Source organism: Nelusetta ayraudi, unplaced genomic scaffold (genome assembly GCF_046127955.1).
Source record: "Nelusetta ayraudi isolate G7.1 ecotype Tasmania unplaced genomic scaffold, CSIRO-AGI_Nayr_v1 ptg000195l, whole genome shotgun sequence".
Taxonomy (NCBI): Eukaryota; Metazoa; Chordata; class Actinopteri; order Tetraodontiformes; family Monacanthidae; genus Nelusetta; species Nelusetta ayraudi.
The window spans coordinates 52,067-73,586 of record NW_027466244.1 but is presented as its reverse complement, the minus strand read 5'-3'; the positions used below and the strand labels follow the sequence as shown (position 1 = coordinate 73,586).

General features: G+C 52.2%; 2 protein-coding genes across 2 annotated transcripts; one reads left to right on the top strand and one right to left on the bottom strand.

The window, feature by feature from the left end:
- Positions 1–4,408: 4,408 nt before the first annotated feature.
- nog1 (noggin 1) lies at positions 4,409–5,757 on the top strand. The gene has a single exon (XM_076015719.1). The coding sequence runs from the start codon at positions 4,654–4,656 to the stop codon at positions 5,350–5,352; it is 699 nt and encodes a 232-aa protein (XP_075871834.1). The 5' UTR covers positions 4,409–4,653; the 3' UTR covers positions 5,353–5,757.
- A 10,186-nt stretch (positions 5,758–15,943) lies between these two features.
- On the bottom strand, positions 15,944–20,382 carry cbx2 (chromobox homolog 2 (Drosophila Pc class)). Its single transcript, XM_076015771.1, has 5 exons — positions 20,234–20,382; positions 19,984–20,027; positions 18,652–18,717; positions 18,489–18,558; positions 15,944–18,405 (listed from the first exon to the last, which is right to left on the bottom strand). Exons 1-5 carry the CDS (start codon positions 20,303–20,305, stop codon positions 17,284–17,286), a joined length of 1,374 nt encoding a protein of 457 aa, XP_075871886.1. The 5' UTR covers positions 20,306–20,382; the 3' UTR covers positions 15,944–17,283.
- Positions 20,383–21,520: the final 1,138 nt, after the last annotated feature.

Here is a 21,520-nt window from a genome sequence, read left to right as displayed (position 1 = left end):
TAGAATTTTTCGGCCGTGCGGCAGAAATAAACACGGGCCAATTAGCCTTCTTATTTTTGGACGCCGCTGCAGGTATTGGCAGCCAGACACGGTGGCCTGACACGGCGGGGTGGGCGGAGCCTGAGGCCTCCTCGCTGGCACGGCGGTGGCGGGGTGGGCGGAGCCATAGGCCTCCTCCCTGACACGGCGGAACAATAGCGCCACTATTATCGGGCGCAGAGAGGGATGAATTCACACCGGGGACGGCTGGCCGTGATTTATGGAGTGTGAATTAGGAGTCGGAGGGTCTGAGAGCGAGGTGGGGTCAGCGGGGTGGAGAGAGAGAGCGAGGGAGAGCGAGGTAGGGAAGGAGAGAGAGAGAGAGGGAGAGAGGGAGAGGAGGCCGGAGTTTTTTTTCTTTTTTTCACCACGGCGGCGCCGTACAAACAGCCGTCTGTGTTGCAGCGGCTGCAGACGCTGCTGCGACCTCCCATCGCCGACCCCCCCCACCCCACCACCCCACCACCACCACGCTCAGCACGCTTCTGGCTGCCGGTGGCGTGTGCAGCCGTGGGGGATCATCACCTCGCCCCCCCCCACCCCCTGTCCCCCACACCCACCCCCACCCACGGGGCGTCGGCGTGCACTGAATGCCTGGCTGAGCCGCCGGGCTTCGCTGGTGTCAGGCGGGCAGAGAGCTGAGTCATCCATCAGCGGCGCAGGTATTTGCTGCGGCGTTCCAGTAAAAACAAATGCTTAAGACGCAGCAGCAGGCGGCCGACCGGCCAATCAGGCGGCGGCGCTCGTTTAATCCAGACTGTTTAGCTTTTTTATAAGTAGAAAACAAGACAACTGAGAGAATGTTTTTTTTTTTTTAGAATATATATATATATATAAAAAAAAAAAGGTTTTAGAAGAGGCTCTGCGGTGTTGGTGAGAGGGAGCGGCCGTCTGGTCATGTGATCATCAGGCCCCGGTCACGTGACAACCCCCTGGTGGTCATGTGGAAGCACAGCACAGCTTCATCGAGGCGATGGAGGAGCCGCACAAACACTCCGGCACCAGTTTGTTGCAACGGATGGTGAAACGGTGTGAAGGGGGCGGAGCCTATGAGCGGCGGGGGCTCAGAGCCACTGAGGGGCGGAGCCTCAGAGCCTGTGGCTGCAGCTGTGCCACTGGCATGGAGTCCCAGTCGAGGCGGCAGATCCGCCTTGAAAAGCTCCTGGTTTGTGTTGTTTTCCTGCTGCTCAGAGTGCAACCCGGACCGGACCAATCAGTGTTCTTTGAGGGCTTGGTAAGAGGCGGCGCTACACCCCATAAACAGGAAGCAGTTGGAATGTTCAGGGTGAACGCGACGAATCTGCCGTGATCGATTGTGATTTGTTGTTGTTGTTGTCGTCGTCGTCGTCGTCGTGGATGCAGTTGGTGAGAAGTTTCTCCGGAGAGGGCGGCGGCTAACAGACGCTAATGGTAGCGCTCGTTAAAGAGGCGCAGACTTTCTTTACGGGCCCAACACGACTTTCTCTTCCTCGAAGCTGAGGGAACTCAGTCAGACGCTGCGGAGGCGAGCAAGTCTTTAAACCCTGTTCTCCAATAAACAGCAGACAAACAAACAGACGGTGGTGAGGGGTGGAGGAGGGGGAGTGGGGGGTCTTGAGGGGCCGCGGGTCTAGGGGGGATGAGGGGAATGGGGGGGGGGGGGGCGGGGGGGTACCCGTGGTCAGTTTAAAAAAAAAAAAAAAAAAAGGCCCAAAGTGGCAATTAATTTTAATGAAGCTCCCAGCAGGAGTGATTATTGTGATTGTGTACTCTTGGATGAACGAGGGCTGGAAAAGAGAGAGAGTGAGTGAGGGAGGGGGGAGGGGGAGTAAACAAACGAGCAAATTGCACACCTTCAGAGTGCCAGAGTCAACAGAGCGACACACACACACACACACACACACACACACACACACACACACACACACACGTCTGGCTGCGTATTCAGGCCGCCAGCAATTAGCTCCAGGTGTGAAGCTGCGTGGAGATGAAAAAAAGTGGCGGAGAGAAGCTGGGATTCACTTCCTGTCCGGCTCGCTTTTAAAATCAATTAAAACATTTTTTTTTTTTTACCTTTTTTTTTTGTTATTTCTTCGCTACCTTCAACTCCGGGCCGTCCACCAGCAGCCTGGCTCAGAGTCCGTGGTCCCAGATCAGCAGCCGGTCCGGCTTCACGCTGGTTCCCTCCAGAAAGCAGAGTGCACAACTTAAAACCCAAAACACGACGAGTCCTGGTTTTGTTCTGGGATGTGCTCAAGGTGAGACCAGGGCTGGACAAAGCTTTCGACTGGTGGGGCCACAATGGGTTCTAAAATTTGACTGAGGGGGAGGCGGAGCAGCAGCAGCAGCAGCAGCAGCAGCAGCAGCAGCAGCAGATGGATGGAATGTTTTGGTGAGCCACCAAAAATCTGTATATTATGGGATATGTAGAAAACATGTTGCTTTTAATGTTGATTGAAAATGAACCAAAGTTTTACAACAAATGTGTCTTTGAAGCCCCGCGGTGTTTAACTCTTTATTGAAATGCCTCTGAAAAAAACCAATCCAGCTGTTTTGTGACTCACTCACTATAAATGGAATTTCTTCAAGTCCGGCGGGCCGGAATAAGAAGGTCAATGGGCCGCATATGGCCCCCCCGGGCCGTAGTTTGCCCATGCCGTGGGTCCGTGGCGGTGCAGCTCTTCCTCCTCTGCTCTTCCTCCTCTGCACAAACCAAACCTGCCGATCAAGGATTTATTATAAATGTGTATTTTCTTTCATTCCTTGTTGCGCTGCAGGATGACACATCCCAGAGTTCCTCACTCCTGCGTTCCTTTTGGCAGCGAAAACCCAACGCCGTGAATCAGCTTATTGAACATCGGAACAGAGAATCATTTATCAGGCAGGCAGGAAGGAAATCCTGCCTGCGCTAAAATTATTATTATTATTATTATTATTATTAATAATAATAATTCTCCGGCTTCGGACAGATTTTTTTTTTTTTTTTTTTTTTTTTTATAAAGCGGTTGATACGTCGTTTCCTTCCTGTGCTGGCTTGCTCGCCGTTCACTGTTTATTTGGGCGCCAATTTGACCGGGGCTTTCTGATTGGCTGGATTCTGTCTGTCTGTGATTGGCTGGACTCTATGGGGGAAAATATTGTCCGGCTTTCAGTCGGACGTGGACGCGAAATTTGACGGTGAACAGTGTTTTATTGCTGGAAGCAGTTCCTCCCGTCACTCACCGGCGGTGTTTCCGTCGCACCTGGAATTGTGCAAAACCTAAATATGGCGATAAAGACCTGGTGATGGAAACAGCGAGAGTTGGAAAAACCGTTTTTACGTTTTTACGTTTTTTTTTTCCCAAGTAGTCAAAGAGGAAATATAACGACCATTCTTGACGGCAAACAACCGTAACCAAGCAGAATTATGGCTTCTGCACTTCACACCATTCAATGGGAACACCTTGCAAATTGTACTTTGTCGAAATTTTGTTTATTCTTTTTTATTTTTTTTATTTTTTTTTCGAAAAATCACTTTTATTTTCTGAATAACTGTCATGGAAACGCAGCTGTTGTCTGCCCATTATGAAAGACATCTTCTCATATTTAAACGGTTTTTGCCGTGTGGAGGTGTTTTTTCTCCTAGCAACAGTGTTGATACGCCGATGTTTCGTCCACCGTCGCCGTTCACTCGTCAACTCGACAGGTTTTTTTTTTTTTTTTTTTTTTTAATCAGTTCCTTCAATCTGCAACACTCGTGTTTGTTTGTTTTCTCACTTTATTCCTCTACGGAACAACAGGATGTATTCTATGGTTTCATTAACGGGTGCATATTCAGCTCACACTCTTCAGGTCTCCCCCTACTGGCAGTGGGGGATGCATGCGTTCACTTTCTCAGCCGTGGAATCGATTCTTTATTTCCTGTTCTTGACTTGTATTTGGCTTCCGGGCAGAATGATGAGTGGACTCGGTGCTTCCAGCCGACGACCTGCCTTGGCTGAGTCCCTCTCAGCTGGGAGCTGTGCACGGGTTCTGAGGCCGCTTTTAAACGCAGATAGCGGAAATGATGGAAAATGAACCACTTGAGGCTGAAGTGATGGTTGTATGGCTGCTGCTGCTGCTGCTGCTGCTGCTGCATGCAAAGGCTCCAACAATCAGTCCCACTGTGAGGCTGATCCAGGTCATGTCTGGAGAGCCGACAGGGGGCGTCACCTCCTCCTCCTCCTCCTCCCTGTCAGAAGGAGCTCTTGGGGATCTCCTCCTCGACAACAAACACGCAGTCAGAAGAGGGTGGGGGTGGGGTGGGGTGAGGGTGTGTGGGGGGGCACGCCGGCTACGTCACACTCCAGCGGGGAATATAGCGGCGGGCGGCGCGCGGAGCTGCTCAGTCCGCTGAGGAGGTGCTGGGAGGAGCGCGAGTGTGTGATTTTATTTCTCCTTCTGCTGGGGCTGAATCATGCCGAGGCCGCGCGCACGGAGCGCGAGGAGACAGTGCTGCTTCATCATGGGGAAGTGACCGGAAGGTGGAGGTAGACTGAGACTGACACAGAAAGAGAGAGAGAGCGAGAGAGAGAGAGGGAGACGCACGTTCGGAGGAGGCTCGCGCGTCATTGCGCACAAACACACAGACACACACACACACACACACAGCTCGCCATGGATGAGCGCGCGGCCGCGCTGCTGCTGCTGTGGCTGCTGGTGTTGGCCCAGCGCGGCCGCTGCCAGCACTACCTGCTGCTGCGGCCCATCCCCAGCGACAGCCTGCCGCTGCTGGAGCTCAAGGAGGACCCGGACCCGCTCTTCGACCCGCGGGAGCGCGACCTCAACGAGACGGAGCTGCGCGCCGCGCTCGGGGACTTTGACGGTCGCTTCATGTCCGTGGCCGCGCCGCCGCCCGCGGCGGAGGAGGACGCCGGCGGCGGCGGCGGCGGCGGCGGCTTCGGGAGACCCCCGACGGACGAGCTGGACGACTGGGACGCGCTCAAGCTCGGCGGCGCGCTGCCCAAGGAGCTCCGCGCCGTGGACGTGGACGCGCAGCTCGGCAAGCGGCACAAGCCGAGCAAGAAGCTGCGGCGGCGGCTGCAGCAGTGGCTGTGGGCGTACACCGCGTGCCCCGTGGCGCACGCGTGGACCGACCTGGGCAGCCGCTTCTGGCCGCGCTACGTGCGCGCGGGCAGCTGCCCGAGCAAGCGCTCGTGCTCGGTGCCCGAGGGCATGGTGTGCCGGCCCGCCGGCTCCGCGCACCTCAGCCTGCTGCGCTGGAGGTGCGTGCAGCGCAAGGGCGGGCTCAAGTGCGCGTGGATCCCCGTGCAGTACCCCGTCATCACGGACTGCAAGTGCGCGTGCTCCAGCTAGAAGTCGACGATAAGCTCGAGATTGTTTTTTTTTTTTTTTTTTTCATTATTTTTTTGTCCGGTTTTGATCCTGTTTCTCTCTGACGTGCACTACCGAGTGTAGGAATGTATTTTGTGTATATGCGGTGCCATATATATATATATATGTATATGTATGTATGTATGTATGTACATGTATCTCAGTGTACAGAGTCAGTATTATGTGTAACCAGAGGCTACTTTATTTTGTGGAGAAATGTTTGTTTTTTTGTATTTATGGAGACCTTGTTGCTCCACCTCAGCGAGTGGCTGCGGCCGATCCTCCACTCACACTTCTGGTTTTATCCTGTAAATTATGGGAAGGTGAAGAGAAGAAGAAGAAAAAAAAGAGATGCTTTATTTATTCTTTATATTCGTACAATAAAAAAAAAAACCCAAAGAAAACACTGAAGTGCAGCTTCCTTCCTGGATGTCACCTGTTGGGGAGGGGGTGGGGGGGAGGGGAGGTGGGCGCTCTCTGTCCGGGGGTCTCCTGGCGGTCCGTTAGGTGATGATGAATTGATCCCTGGTTGGTCCTCGGCTATCTTATCAGGCCGAGTCACATCAGAGGAGGCCTGATGGTTGAACTCCTCAGCCCAGTGGGAGGTGAAGAGAGTGACTGCAAAAAATGACTTTCTTGCATGCTCTCATGCATCCATGGTTGAACACTACAGCGTCACGATATATTAGAAACAAGACCTTTGGAAGTCTGAAGCTTTGTTTGAAAAAAAAAACTAAACAAAACAAGAATAAAGAACTCATGAAATTCAAAAGCAAACAACAACGGAGAACAAAACGGAGCTTCTGATGGTGTTTTCACAGTGCCAGAGGTCAGAGGTCAAAGAGTCGCATCCAAACGCAGCCGTGTGGCTGTTGGAAAGCTAAACTTTGAATTGTCTCCAACCAATGACGTCCTCGAACCGAAAGGATCGCGGAAGGAAGAGCCGCATGCAAACGCTGGAGGAGTTTCATTTTGAAAAGACACGAAAATGTGTTGTGATACAATTACACACACTGCTGTCAGGTGTGCAAATAAACCAAAAGTTACTATTTGTTCATTTAGTTTTTCTAATCTGCACTGCAGGTCCATAATAAAGGACATTAAAGTTGTTGAGGTTCTTCCAGCTGTTGGCCGTCTCTTCACGTCCCGTCCGGACTTTCAGCAAATCATCCGTTGCCTCTCTGTCTGTCTGTCTCTCTCTCTCTGTCTGTCTGTCTGTCTCTCTCTCTGTCTGTCTGTCTGTCTCTGTCTGTCTCACTCTCTGTCTGTCTGTCTGTCTGTCTGTCTGTCTCACTCTCTCTGTCTGTCTGTTTCTCTCTCTCTCTCTGTCTGTCTGTCTGTCTGGCTCTCCCTCCCTCTCTCTGTCTGTCTCTCTCTATCACTCTCTCACTCCCTCTTTCTGTCTGTCTGTTTCTCTCTCTCTTTCTCTCTCTGTCTGTCTGTCTGTCTGTCTCTCTCCCTCCCTCTGTCTGTCTCTCTCTATCACTCTCTCCCTCCCCTCTCTCTCTATCACTCTCTCACTCCCTCTCTCTCTCTGTCTGTCTGTCTGTCTGTCTGTCTCTCTCTCTCTCACTCTCTCTCTCTGTCTCTCCCTCCCTCCCTCCCTCCCTCTCTCTGTCTCTCTCTCTCTCTCTCTCTCTCTCTCTCTCACTCTCTCTCTCTCTCACCCCCCCACCCAGGCGGGTCAGACTGTGGGGCACCAGAGAGCCTGGGTTTTGTTTTAGTTGTGTTTAGTCGGTAATGATGCTCCCCGGCTTCAGAGGCCGGCGGCCGACCAATCAGAGGGGAGAGACGGCGAGCCGGGGATCTTCGCCGCTGACTAACACAATAAATACCTGCAGGCCTTCCCGCCGCTGCTGCCGCTGCCGCTGCTGCCGCTGCTGCCGCTGCCGCCACCACCGGTTCTCTGCTGCTCCTGGTGCCGCTGCATCTGATGCTGCTGCATTATTATCTTGCAAACATTTGAACCTGTGGTAGCCACCAGCTAGCCGGCACAAACACAACGCGGCTTTTCAACCAAACTGAAGTTCAGCTCGTAAGCGCAAAGCTTCCGCTAAGTGTCGATGCGTGAAGCCGCCAACGGGGGGGGGGGGGCCTGGTGTTGCCAACTTTCATTCAGAAAAATAAAGGAGGCCTCCCTCCCGCAGTGCTCGGGGCCGTGGCCATCACTGGCCAGTGGCTCCCAGTGGTGGCCAATCAGAACTTAAAATAGGCTTTCAAAAATCTATATGGTTCACATAGTTTGAACTGCTTGGACAATAAATTGACGTCCAAGACAACTCAGAAATATTGGTCGAACCTCGTCCTGTATTGAGTCAAAGCTGGACGCACCATTACACCGTCAGATACTGCACAATTCTGTGTTTTAAGGGACGGTTGGCGACTCTACCGACTTGTCACAGTGCTGACTCTCTACACCTGCTGTGTCTGAAAATACATGTGTCAGTCTGACTGTCCTGATTCACTCATAATGCCAGTTTCTCTTGTGTGTGTCGATGGAACTTTGTTACATTTATCCAATTTCTGAGTGATCTTTAGTGCGCAAAAACAAAACTGCAACTGCTTTAATCTCTCCGAGCCTTCGGCAGCACGAAAGCCGGAGGAACTCCTTAAACCGCCGCTAATTTGTGAGCCTAATGGTTCCTCGGTGCACTTGCTCGCTGGGTTCCTCCTCCTCCTCCTGCTCCTCCACCTCCTCTCTGGGAGCTAATCGGCCCTCTGCGTCTGCCGCTGATTAAATTCTGCCACGGGCTTCAGATATTTTCCCTGATCAAAGCCAAACTTCTCTTTGTTTGCCGTGCCAACACTATCAAACCCCCATTTTTCACCGCAAAGAAACTTTTGACTGTGAGTCAGTGGGGCCGGCTGGTTCATGGAGGCCTCCGTGGCAGTGGGAGTGGCTGGGAGTGGGAGCGGGAGTGGGAGCGTCCACAGCGCCAGTCAGCGTTCCCATAATGAGGAGCCGTCCGGAACACGAACAAATGTTCCGGAGCGATCTGGTGTTGCTGCTGCTGCTGCTTGAGGTCCTTGAGTTGTGTGACAGGAGCCTGCAATCGACATCGTTCAGACAGTTTAAACAGTCATCGGCTGCAATGTTCATGGATTGATTCATTTATGAATGTATTTATTCCTTGTTTCTCCAGAAATCCACATTAATCTCAACCTGATTCTGACTTGTCCCTCACTTCATGTCTCATTTTTCATCCCAGACGCCGCTGGTGTGACCCGATTGCAACCAATTGTCCCAAAAATCCTCTGCAGACCTTCAGAGGGCCTCTGTTATTAGCCCTGTGTTTGCAGCCTCCTGATAAAACTTTGCTTTGTCGTCGGATCTTCCACGCGTCTGCGGAAAGGTGGTCGCGGAGGGGGCGGGGCCAACAGCTGGGTGGAGTGGGTGTGATGGCTGAGCAGGGTGAGAGGTATCAGAGGTGCCCCCTGCGACATCACAAGGGGCTGCTGTGGGACAGGAAGTGACCTTTGGTTTGTGTCAGGGCGGGATTGTTTGATAGGCTTCGGGAAGCTTTGAGTTGTGTTGTTGTTGTTATTCCCTCCAGTTTTGCTGTTGTGTTGCGCTGCTGTTGGAAGGAAGACGAGCTGAAGACTGAAGTTTCTGTTCGTTGTCCTCCCACGCCGGCTCCTAATTGGCTCCTGAGACGTCTCCTGGCTCGCCACCGGTCACCGTGTTCACGCTGCGATGCGCCGAGATGTCGGACGTTGGTTTGAAAAAAAACAGAAGTGAAAGTGAGGAGCTGTAAATTGTGTCACGCTGACTGGTGGGAGGTCGACCTCCCTGCTGCCGTTTGATGTCCGCAGCTCGTTAGTGCCAACCAACCTCACCTGGAATGCGAGGTCAGGCGGTTCCACCCGGCTCCACCTGGTTCGACCCGGGAGGGGGCGGAGAGAGAGGGCGAGAGGGCGAGAGAAAGAGAGGGAGCTCCACCAAGGCCTCCATCTTCAGGAGCTTCAGGAAAAACAGCGTCGTGATTGGAGGAATGTGTTGACGTGATGATGCCAGCCGTCGTGATTGAGCAGATTTGAGCCGTGTTTGTAATGTAAAATAAAGATGCAACCCCCCCACCCCACCCCCCCCAGGAATTTGCTGCGATCAACTCCGGAGCGTCGCATGGAAATATGAAGCTTTGGGGATTCCGCCTCTTGCATTCCCTCAGTTTTAGCGCCGCTCGTCGATAATTTCCTCACAATGGTTTTCGTGTGAGGCGTCCATCACCTACACCCCCCCACCCAAACCTACCCCCCCACCCCCACCCCCAGTGGTTTTCCTATCGCTCTGCCATCTGCTGCGGCCAAACAAGCTGCCTGAGGTTATTTATTAATTCTGCCTCTTCACACTCGCAGGCCTCCTCGGCTTTGATCACATGTTCGCTGTCTGGCCTGCCATTTCAGTCCTCGGAGGTCCAAATTGTTTCCAGCTCTGCTTCTTTTCCCCACTTTTTTTTTTTCTTTTTTAGTCCCTCGGACGCCGTCCTTCCAGGGAAGCAATGCCTTTTACTTCCTGGAAGTGGAAGAGTTGGGGCAGGTCTTTACTTCCTGTCCTGGGCTTCCTTGTCTTCACCCACCGGTCACCGGTGGTGGTCTGATCTGGCCGGGAATATCTGAAGTTGAGGTGTCTGCTTTTGGAAATTCCGACTGAGTTTGGGAGAGGGTCACAAGCACCGCCGTCGCTTCTGTCTCCTCCTCCGTGTTGAGTGTAGCATCACTGCACTTTTCTGATCTTCATTCTTCATCCCAGACTCACATGATGACCTACAACCTCCTCAAAGATCTATATCTATATTTAGCCCTCTGTTTACAACCATTGCTCCTCTCTTTGTTTTTGAATGAACTGAAGGTCAGAGTGTACAAACTTGTCGCCCAACTATGAGCGTTTTGGATGTCTCGACTTTTACCGGCACTTTTTGTCAGGTGTCGCGGATTCTCTGTTGGCCCCAGACAGTTGCGTTTCCCTTGCCTTGATGCTAAGCTCTATGCTAAGCTAAGTTGAGCTGCTCTCCCTCCGCTGCTCCGGTGCTGATTTTTGCGCGGAGCTCCTCTCCACGCCGAGATATTGGCACCAAACGTGTCTGGATGTGTAAACAGGACGAGGAGATTTATGGATTTGTGTCACGGCAGATGTAAACAGCGGCAGCCGTCTGGTCTGCAGGACGGACGACTCGGCAGCCTCCCACCGGGAAGCCTTGCAAGAGGAAAACAAGCTTGTTGCTGTTTTTTCTGTCTCCATCTACGCTCCTTACGAACTTTTTCCCGCTGACGGTGGAGGATTTAGTTTTACAGATAGAAAAATGGCTTTACTTCCTATCGTTATGTGAGTAGTCTGAGGCTAGTCGTCTGTTTTCGCTAAAAATATGGAGCAGGGAAGTATGCCCTCTAGTGGTGAGGAGGCAACACTACTACTCATGCTCTATGGACTCATTGGTGCGGAAGTCAAAAACTTTTTCTGCGTCTGCACTGGGTGAGCAACTACATTGAACTGAATTGTAGCCATTTCGGACTCTGGGGGTTTGGCCCAGGCTAATAATAGCTCCGAGTCTCTTAATGCTGCCTCTTTTAAAAATATCAACCCCCCCCCCCCCCCCCCAAAATGATGAATAAATAAAAACAAAGGTCAAGTTGTCGACTCGGCCCTCTCGTGTTGTGAGGCCGCCAGCTCGTTTCATCACGTAAACCTGCTGTCCCGGTCCGGACAGCAGCTGTCGGCTGCGCGTCGCCAGGAAACAGATTAGCTGGAGCGGCGGGCTAATGGGAGCGCTACGGCGGCGCGGCGGGAGGACGTCGAGACGGATGAATATTGTCAGGCTGCGGCGCGTGGCCGAGGGAGGCCTGTCATTATCTGAGCCAAGGGGGAAAAAAAGAGTGCGTGTGTGCGGTGGAGGCGGGCCTTGCCGTCTCAAACAGAGGCTGTTCTGTGTCCCAGGAGGGCAGCAGCAGCAGCAGCAGCAGCAGCAGCTACAAACCCGGCAGGGCAATAAAAGTCAGGCAGACCCTGTTGGTCCTGTAAACGTAATCTGCAACGTGTTAATTACAAGCTGGCGCCTCTGTGGAAGCCGTGTGTGTGTGTGTGTGTGTGTGTGTGTGTGTGTGTGTGTGTGTGCTGGGAGGCGGCGGCAGTGGCGGCGGCCCTGTCAGCGGCGGCTGCCACTCACAGAGACCCTCCCCAGTCGGCCTGGGAGGCTTTAGTTCCCGTCCACAGCTCCCGTCTGAAAGGGCTTAAAGACATTAGGAGAGAGCCAGGTGTGTGTGTGTGTGTGTGTGTGTCTCAGCCGCAGATCCTGTGTTGTTGTTTACCGTCATTCACGTGTGTGTTTGCCACCTTCGAGAACACTCGGCACCTCAGTGGGCCGCTTGTTCAGCGGCGGCGACTTTTAACGACGTCAACGACCCGAAGAAACCACAAAATCTGATTTTTCCATTTTCAATTCGAAAAAAAAACCAAAAAATACAAAAAAACTCCACGCCAAACTGTTTGTTTGCCTATTGAATGTGAGAGAAGCCAATATAATGGAGCAATTTCACTTTGCTTTTGCCTTTGTGTTCAATGACTCGGCTTGATTTTGACCTTTGACCCCCTCCAAGCACCCAGCGGCTTTGACTCTCGCCTGGGACTTTAATCCTCGAAGCCAAACCGCGACGAGTCCGGGGTGGCGACAGCGGTGCTAAACTCCGCCCCCAGAGACCAGCGTCTCCGGAGAACAGCGTTCCGGCGTCAGACTCGCACGCATTCTTCTTCTTCTTCCGCTGCTGCTTCGGCTTCTTCACTTCCTGGTTGTGTAACGGCCTCTTGCAGGTCGAGTGGCGGCTCCGTCTGCCTCCGCATCAATCAGACAGGCACAAATCTCACTAAGCTGTTGTCTCCGAGGACATACAAGAAGAAGGAGAAGAAGAAGAAGAAGAAGAAGAGTGGGCGGAGCTTTTGCTGGAGCCAGAGTAATGACCTGTGAAATCTGACGATGGACTCGAGCCGTCGCCTGCTGCTGATTTATCAGCCGACTCTCCTGGTGTCTTCCCGCCACTTTTTTTTTTATTTTTTTTAATGTGGGTCGACCCCAGACCCCGGGGCAGGGTCGGGGGTGGAGGGTGGGGGGGGGATACAGACGGTGTTTGTAAAAGTCAAAGACCTCTCTTCTTCTCCAAACTGTTTGTGCTGACGGCCTTCAAATATTTACACTGCTTTTGTCCTGCGAGGGGGTCAATATTTTCACCTCTCAGCTCTTCCCTCCTCCCCCCCCCCCCTTCAACCCCCCCCCGTCCCCCCCCTCCCCCTCTGATTAGGATGCAGGGCTGAAGTGAACTGGAGGTGGCGCTCTTCTGAGAGCATCTGTTGAAAGCTACAGCTTTGCAATCTGATGTTTGGCTGGTTAATTCATGAGTCGGATGATCTGTAATTCATTTCATTTCTGGCAACGTCGGCATTTAGTAACGAAAAATCTATTTTGCCGCCACCAGATGGCGACAAAAGTGGACATTTTCTTTCAGTCGCCTTAAAAAAAAAAAAGAAACAAAAAAAGGCAAACAGTTCCTGGCTTCCCATTGGTTCTGATTCAGACTGAGTGGGTGCAGCGTCCGCGCTGACGAGCTCACATCTATCCTCTATCTATCTATCTATCTATCTATCTATCTATGACTAAAAACCGCTGGTCCTGGTTGTCCGTCACTCTTCTCTCCGGCCGTTGATTCATTCTTGTCAAACGGTCTATTCTTAAAAAAAGCAAAGCTCCTAAAAAGTGTTGTTCAAACTTTGTATTCGTCACTTTTTTTTTTTTTTTAAATGTCAAATTCTCCAAAGCCAAAAACCTGCAAACTGTGCCTCCTTGTTTCTTCTTAACTCTGCCGCCGGCCTCCAGGGTGTCACAGGTGACCGAGCGGAGCGGCGACTGAGAAGCTGTTTGTGGAGCCGAGGTGACATCAGATACCGTGACTGATCAATGGCTTCGCTCTCCGTCTGCTCCCGCCCCCCCCCCCCCCCCCCCCCCCCAGGTGTCCCCTCAACTGCGGAGGTTCCAGGAGGAGGCGGAGCCGAACATCACCGCCGCCACGGCGAAAAAAGAAAAGAAAAAAAAGTGCAGCTGGGAGGGAAAATGTGACAGATGTTGGAGGCCTCAGCCAGCCAGCCAGCCAGTCGACCGGTCAGCCGGCAAAAAGCGAGAGTGGGACTGTCAGACATGTCGACTCCGGCGCTGTGATGGATGGAGAGTGAGGTAAGACAGATGACATCGTCCGTCTGAGGCCGTGTTGTCACAGCGCAGGACGGCCGCCGCTCGTCTCGGCCTCTCCGTATCACACCGTTTGTTTACTTGGAGTGATTTAGTGTCGCTGCTGCTGCTGCTGCTGCTGCTGCTGCTGCTGCTCAGCAGCCGCTCGACGCCGCAGCTCGGCTCAGGTTTCCAAACAGGCCCTTTGAAATCCAATAGCCGCCGCTGTCCCGGGACGCCTTTGTCTGTGGGAGAACCTCAGCCGGGCCTGCTTCTGCCGCTGGTGGTGCTGCTGGTGCTGCTGCTGGTGGTGGTGGTGGTGGTGGTGGTGGCAGTGGATGGGAGAGGCCTGAAAAAAACAACAACAACAACAACAAAAAAACAAACACAAACAGGGAGAGTTGGAACCTGGTGAGACTTTCAGACTCACAATCAAACACAACAGTGAGAGAGAGACACAGCTCTGGGTTTTGGCTGGCAAGGTGCCTTGAAGCTCCTCCCCCAAGCATTGTGAGACAGTGTCCCCAGTGCGTCATGGGAAATGAATCAGGTGAAGCGAAAGAATTGATGAACAGCACCTCCAGCTGCTGAACCAATCAAAAGGAGGCAACGGCAGAAAATGCACAAAGAATAAAACACACAAACAGAGATGAGGTGGCTGTTGTGTTGTGTTGTGTTGTGTTGTGTTGTGTTGTGATGGATGATGAATCAGAGCCGGGCTCTCAGGAGTCAGGTGTGGAGCTGCTGCAGGGAGCCGGCCTGCAGTCAGCCTTATGTGTGTGTGTGTGTGTGTGTGTGTGTGTGTGTGTGTGTGTGTGTGTGTGTGTGTGTCGGCCCAGGGATTACACTGTCACACTGTTCACGCTGTTTATGCATACCAGGCCACTGTGAGTGCCTCCTTGTCGCCCGACTGTTTACTCTGATTTATTTCGGGAGAGTTCCACTCTGTCGGCCTCGGAGGATCTCTGCAGCCGCCGCTTTGTGTCGTGACGACTGCTGTCACCTGGTCGCCACAGCCCGTGGGGACGGAGCTGCTGCAGTTTAGTTTTTTTTTTTTTTTTTTTTTTTTTATAAGAGCGTCTCAGTTGTGGGTGTCCTTCTAGGGGGCGCTGCAGAGCCTCCCTGTAGGTTTAGTCTGCGGAACAAAGAGAAAAAAACAAACGAGCAGAATAAAACCCCTCAAACCACACCTGCGGCTTCCTTCAGTCACCAACGTGACGTCATTCCGCCCTGACATGTTTGAACAACCAGACCTTATTTTGAAAATATTGAAATTTTATTGTTCCGGACGATTATAAAACAAAACAACGGGGACGCGGCGGCTCAGGAACTGTTTATGAGGTCAAAATTTGTATAGCACCTTTACAATGACTTGCAACTCAAGGTGCTTAACAGCAATTAAAATAAAATATTAGTGAAGATAAAAGAAAAAGAGCAAATACAATCCACCCGTCTCCTCCCAAGACACATACAGGTCAATACACAGTCAATAAATTAAAAAAATCTGTCAATCAGTACAATAAAAATTAAAATGATGTTCTGGTTCTGGTGTTCCCGGAGGTTCTGGTCTTTCCCTCGATGCCCTCGGCTACGATCTTACCTGCGCCCCTCACAGTCCTGGAGGTGTGCAGGTCATGCTGGGGTGGGAGGTTGCACTTGTCCTTGGCAGTGGCTGCAGTGTGAGGATGGACTCAGTGATGGCAGTGAAGAACTGCACCACACCATTGTCTTTGGCTGCTGTAGGAAGTTCATCCTCTGTACATCTTCTCTATCATCACCTCAGACTTAGAGCCGCTGGTCTTGTAGCACTGTTGTATCGTGTGTGTGTGTGTGTGTGTGTGTGTGTGTGTGTGTGTGTGTGTGTGTGTGTGTGTGTGTGTGTGTGTGTTCTGGGAGTCCTGACGTCTTTTTGCACGAATGAGGAACCCAGCGGCTCCCCTCCCAGTGCAACAGCACCATCTAGCGGCCGATGCGCTGCACATGTCCGTGGTGTGTTGGTTCACTGTATTACCATCGTGGAGCGATTCTCTCTGGAAGTGAGGAGAAATTGGTGCAAAATGCTAGTTGGCGTCTCACAGAACAGGCGCAGCATTTGGTTTTGAGTTCCTTTTGAAAACAGTTCGGCTTCATTCAGCAGCGCATGAACCTGCACAAGTGTCGTAAATGTTTGAGTTTTAAAGACACGAAGTCGACCACAGTTTGTTTGCTCGACTCGGCCAATCACTTTCTGTGTGGGAGTGGCTTAAAGTATGTGGTGCCGCACGTTTTAGTCAATACTTTCAAAATAATAGTGAGAGTCTGCCTGTGTGAAGCATCTCTGCATCTGTGCAGTTGATCATCGCTGCTTCCTGTGTGGAACCGGATGTGCTACTGATGACAGCGTAGCCAGACGTGTGGTTGAGCTGTTTATTAGTCTGTGCGACGGGCGGCACCACGCCAGGGCGGCGACCCCGTCCTACCCTGAAAGACTCTCTGTGTGAAATAAATAGATTGTAAAGACAACAAACAGTCCGTTGAGATGTTAGTATAGAATAGAGAAAGGTGGGATGAAAAAACAATAACAATAACAGTGACCGTATTCATACAAAACTATTTTTTTTCTTTCATCAGTTAGAAAATAAAATAAAATTAACAGCAACTCTGGTTTTCTTTGCCCGGAATTCTACCAGCTAACGTCAACCTGGCCAACTTCCTGCTTTTATTGCTTCTTGATGATCGAGGCGTCGACGATCGGCCGCTTTTGGACTGGAGAAGATTTCTTGGAGATGAGACGATAAAAAAACCAAACCAAACTGGCTCCGCCCACCCCCCCGCCGCTATTGCTTGCTTTCTCCCTGTATTGAACCACCTGAATCTATCTTTGGGACGACGCCTTTGTGTTCAGTCTGAGGGGGGGGAGAGAGAGAGAGAGAGAGAGAGAGAGAGAGAGAGAGAGAGACTGTATCTCAGATACTGTATCTGACTCCCAGCAGGCTTCGGCACGCTCGGGGGAACAGCGATAAAGCGACTCTGCTGCCGATGCAGACTCCTCCTCCTTCTTGGTCTTCTTCTCGTTGTTTGTTTTGGTCCAGAGGAGATAAATCGCAGGCTGGTGCAGGTCGACCAGGACACCAGCGAGCTGCTGCTTACCATCCTGACAAGAGGCGGCGCAGCGGAAGACGATAAGAGACCAAATGGAATCAGTAAAACACACACACACACGCACACGCACACACACGCACACACACGCACACACACGCACACACACGCACACGCACACACACACACACACAGTACTGGACGACCCTGCAGGGAGGAGGTAGCTATTATTAGGGCGTAACGCAACAAAAACAACACAACTAACGACAAGAGAAGTAGGGAACACGGGCTAGCCGTCGGCTAGCGCTGCGCTAAATCAAACAAACAAACAAACAAACAAAACATCATGTGACTGTCTGGCCAGCTGTGCTGTCCAATCGGCTGCCTCCTCCTCAGTGTGTCCAACCTGACAGTCCGACAGACTGATTTTTTTTTGTCGCTGGTGTGAAGTTGTTGCGCCGTGAGCGTCTCGAAAATCTACTAAAAAGAAAAAGAAACGATCCAGGAAGAAGGCGGAGCCTTTTTTCTGCAAGTGGGCGAGCCAATAAATAAGCAGCGACTGGTGTCGACGACGTGGATCTCAACAGTTTTGGGAGGGCGTACCCCCCCGCCCTCCTCCTCCTCCTCCTCAGTAGTTGCGGATGCTGAAGAAGCCGACGCTGGTGGGCGACTCCTTGACGGTGACGGTCACCAGGTTGGCGGTGACGTCGGTGACGAAGACGTGCTCGATGAGGCTGCGGGTGGGCTTCCAGTCGTGGCCGTGCAGCGGCCGCTCCGGACCACCGCCCTCCTCCCCCGGTCCCGCCTCCTCCTCCTCCTCCTCCTCCTCGTCCTCCGAGTCGGCCGAGCTGCTGGCGTCCTCGCCGGCGCTCAGCTCCGTCACCTTGGAGGACGCCCTCTCCTGGTGGGGCGGGGCCTCGGCCGAGGCGGGGGAGGAGGGGGCGGGGCCGCTCTTGCGCTTGTCTGCTCCGGCCTGCAGCCTCTTGGCGGCGCTGAGCTCCAGCAGCCTCCTGGAGTGGGCGCCGGGGTGTCGCAGGCCGTCCCCAGGGGGCGCCGCTCTGCTCTGGAGGCCGAGGGGAGGCTTCCTGGGAGGCTGAGCCGAGCCGCCCTTGGGATGCAGAGGAGGCGGAGCTTTGGCCCTCAGCGGCGCCGCCTGCTGTGCCTGCGGCTTCTTCTGTCCGTTGGCGAGCTGAGCGGCGCCCCCTCCTGGTCCGGAACCTTTGGCTGCCTTGGCTGCCGCCGCCGCCGCTCCCTTGACGCCCACGCTCCCACCGCTCAAACTGGACGGCTTCCCCTGACCGCATCCGTCCAGGGAGGATCTGACGGCGCCCCCTGGTGGCGGCGGGCCCCTGCCGTGGAGGCCCGTGAAGGTGAAGCTGGCCGGGTGCAGCGGCTTCCTGACAGCCTCCTCCGAGGCCCTGGCGGGGAGCTTCTCTCGGGGGCCTTTGTTCTGCAGGAAGTCCTTGGCGTCGGTGGGCGGAGCCTTGCGGCCGCGCTTCCTGGCCGGCTCCTGCTGCTTCTTGGCCACCACGATCTGGGCCTTCTTCTGCGGCACGGGGTGGAGCTCCCTGCTCCTGAGGCCACCGCCAACGCCAACAGTTGTCTCCTCGCCCCCGCCGTCGCCGTCGTCGTCATCATCATCCGACGAGGAGGAAGAAGAGGAGCAGGAAGAGGAGGAGGAGTCCGAGGACGAGGAGGAGGAGGAGCCCGATGAAGAGCTGCTGGACTTTGGCGCCTCGGGCACATTTTCCTGGATGTGATGGCAGAAGTGAAAGAGATGAGATGAGGTTGACCTTCGACCTCCGACTGGAGGAAACGGTCGGCGACACCCACCGGGATTTTCCGAGGTCGTCCTCGAGGCCTTTTGCCCTTTTTACGGATCAGAAGCTCCTTTTCTTGCTCCCTGTGAAAAACAAAAATCAGCAATCAGTCGCCAGGATGAAGATGATGATGATGATGATGATGATGATGAAGGAGTAATAGTGAAGACACTGACTTCTTGTTGAAGGCCGCCAGCAGTCTGGGGTCCAGGATGTTCTCCTGAGGCTCCCAGCTGTTGTGTCTGGAGGTGAGAAGAAAAAAAAAAAAAAAAAAATCATCATCAGTTCAATCGACACTTTGCACCGTTGCATTTGCATGAAGACGGAAGAAAGAAGGAGGGAAAAAAGAAATGCGACGGGGTTGTGTGATGTGTTTCCCTTTTTTCTTTTTGCCCCCCCCCGTCCCCCTTCTGGAGAGGTCTGACTTCATTAACATAACAGTTGAGTCCTTCAGCAGCAGATCACAGAGCTGCGAGTGGCAGCTGCTGCTGCTGCAGCGCCGTGGCAGAGTTGTTGTGACCACCTGCAGCTGCGCTGGAAGGAATGATCCCCCCCCCCCCTCCCCCCACAGCAGAAGGAAAGTCTGGACGGATGTCAACAAACCAAGCAGACTTAAAAAAACAACAACAAAACAACACAAACTGTAAGTGTAAATTGACTTTCGTCCTCATCACTTTTTGGCGCACTCTGGAGTGTGATCAACCGTGGAGGAAGAAAAAGTCAACCCCCACCCTTTCCCTCTCTCTCTCTCTGACACACACACACACACACACACACACACACACACACACACACACACACACACACACAAAGGATGTGGTTCTAACTGAAAGCCATGGAGAACAGGCAACTGTGCACTGATGGTGGATTACAGCAACAATGTGCGGGAGAACAGGAGGTCGAGTGAGGAGGAGGAGGTGGTGGAGGAGCGGCAGAAGGAGGAGGAGGGGAAGAAGGAGGAGCAGGAGGAGAAAGAAACAACAAAAAAGCTGAAGACAAGCAGCAGCAGCAGCAGCAGCAACAACAAACAAACAGATTCTCCATCACAGCACAGCGACCAGCATCATAGGAAGCGGTTATGAAACAGATGGTCCACCAATTCAGTCTGCAGTTGTTGTTGTTGTTGTTGTTGTTTCTTTTTTGAAGTATCTGAATTTTGTGCCAAAAGTCAAAAACAAACTTGTTTCAAAGCTTCTAATCAAAATCCGCGGAGGAGAAACCAAAGCTCTTGTAGGAGTGAGAGGACTTTCCTCACGGCGGAGTTGTGACGGACAAAAGGAGACAAAAAAAAAAAAAAAAAAAAGAGACACAAAAAAAGAAAACACATGGAAAGAGAGAAACGGGTCTCTCTGGGGGTCGTAAAGGTAGAAAACAAAAGAGGCAGCGCTCGGAGTTAGCGGCTAGTGACAGCTAGCAGCGGCGAAACGCACACCAAGCAACACGCAACACGCAACAAGCGGCCAGCACGCAGCGAGCCGAGGCTCATTGTTCGAACCGCTGCCACTCACTTGGACGACCATCCCCGCCACTTCACCAGGAACTCCAACTTTCCCTGCGGGGCAGACGGGACAGAGGGGAGGGAGGGAGGGGGAGAGAGAGGAGAGGAGGGGAGGGGAGGGGAGGGGAGGTTTTTGTTGTGAGTCGCGCCGAACACTTTAGTGGCGGTAAAAGAGGAATAGGTTGATGTAAAAATGAAAGAAAAGAGAGGAGAAAGAAAGGGGGGTGGGGGTGGGGGGGCGTCCCGCGCGCGGCTCCCACCTTCCTCAGCCGCTTGTTGAGAATGCACTCGGCGTCGAAGACCTGCTCGCCCACCGCGCTCAGCTCCTCCATGTCTGCCCGCCTGCCGCCCGCCTGCCTGCGACCCTCCGAGCCTCCCCCGCTCCTTTATCAGCAGAGAGAGAGAGGGAGAGAGGGGGGGTCCTCAGGCTCGTGGCGGATGTCCTCCGGCGCCCCTTCACAATAAGAGTCGTCGAAGCTCGTCCCACGCGGATGCGAAAGTGCCCTGGTCTCAGTTACTCTGCCGTAATATTGTAATGTTGTTGTTGTTGTTGTTGTTTTTTTTTTTTTTGTATAACATGTCTTGTTTACATAGTTTTCTTCAATTAAGATGAAAGAAAAACATTGTTCAGAGGTAAACAACAACAACAACAACAGAAAACACGAGTACTCATATTGTTAAGCTTAAGAAAGTTATAAAACATATTTTATAAGTTTGTTCATTGTAGTGTAACTTATCTTTTCTAAAGCTAAGTAAAAAAAAAAAAGTCATTGCCCTCAACCATTGTCCTATGGTACAGGGTGTATCTGATAGACAACATTTGGCTTCTAATAAACAAAGAAATATTCAAAAGAGATCTAACCTTTCCAGGCGTATCGAAGTCCTCTAGATACTGTGTGTGTGCGTGTGTGTGTGTGTGTGTGTGTGTGTGAGAGAGAGAGAGAGAGAGAGATTGTCGGCTTGTACTAAATTAGCGTCTGTATTTATTTTTGTCCTCAGCAAGAACACTGTCAGATACAACACATTAACACATAAGAGTTACTCTAACGTGTGTATCTCAAAGTGGCTTTGTGTATTGTATGTATTCACATTTTCACAGCCAGATGTAGTTTTTTGAGCTGCATGTCCTGCGACTTCCCGGCAGAAAACTAATACAGTTTTCACGACTACAGATGAAATTTAGCAGCAGTGCAAAAGCCGGCATATTTACAGTGAGTACTCATAAACTCAGTGTTCATTAAAATGCGCTCTCCCGTCTAAATAAACTTACAAACAAAACAAAAACAAATCAACCATATCATTTCTTATTTCTGAAGTTCGTATCCCTCTATGTAAAACACAATCAAACAAAAACCGGTCAATACCAGGACCTTTTTTTTTTTTTTTATTGTGGTCATAAAGGCATCGTTTTATTTTGAAGGCCGTAACCAGAAATCTGGCTTTCTTCTCTCTGTCTTGACAATTTTGGAGGCTGGCCATTGCGAAAGCCTTCCTTTACCTCCCCACAGCAGGGTGATGACAACACATCCAGCAGCCTACGAGTGCAG

What these genes read in the sequence shown, in the direction of transcription:
- nog1 (XM_076015719.1), top strand. Translation starts at nt 4,654, where the DNA reads ATGGATGAGCGCGCGGCCGCGCTGCTGCTGCTGTGGCTGCTGGTGTTG.
- cbx2 (XM_076015771.1), bottom strand. Translation starts at nt 20,305, where the DNA reads ATGGAGGAGCTGAGCGCGGTGGGCGAGCAGGTCTTCGACGCCGAGTGC. An exon ending in TGGCGGGGATGGTCGTCCAA is followed by an intron (nt 18,718 to 19,983) that starts GTGAGTGGCAGC and finishes TCTCACCTCCAG; the next exon opens with ACACAACAGCTGGGAGCCTC. An exon ending in CTGGCGGCCTTCAACAAGAA is followed by an intron (nt 18,559 to 18,651) that starts GTCAGTGTCTTC and finishes TGTTTTTCACAG; the next exon opens with GGAGCAAGAAAAGGAGCTTC.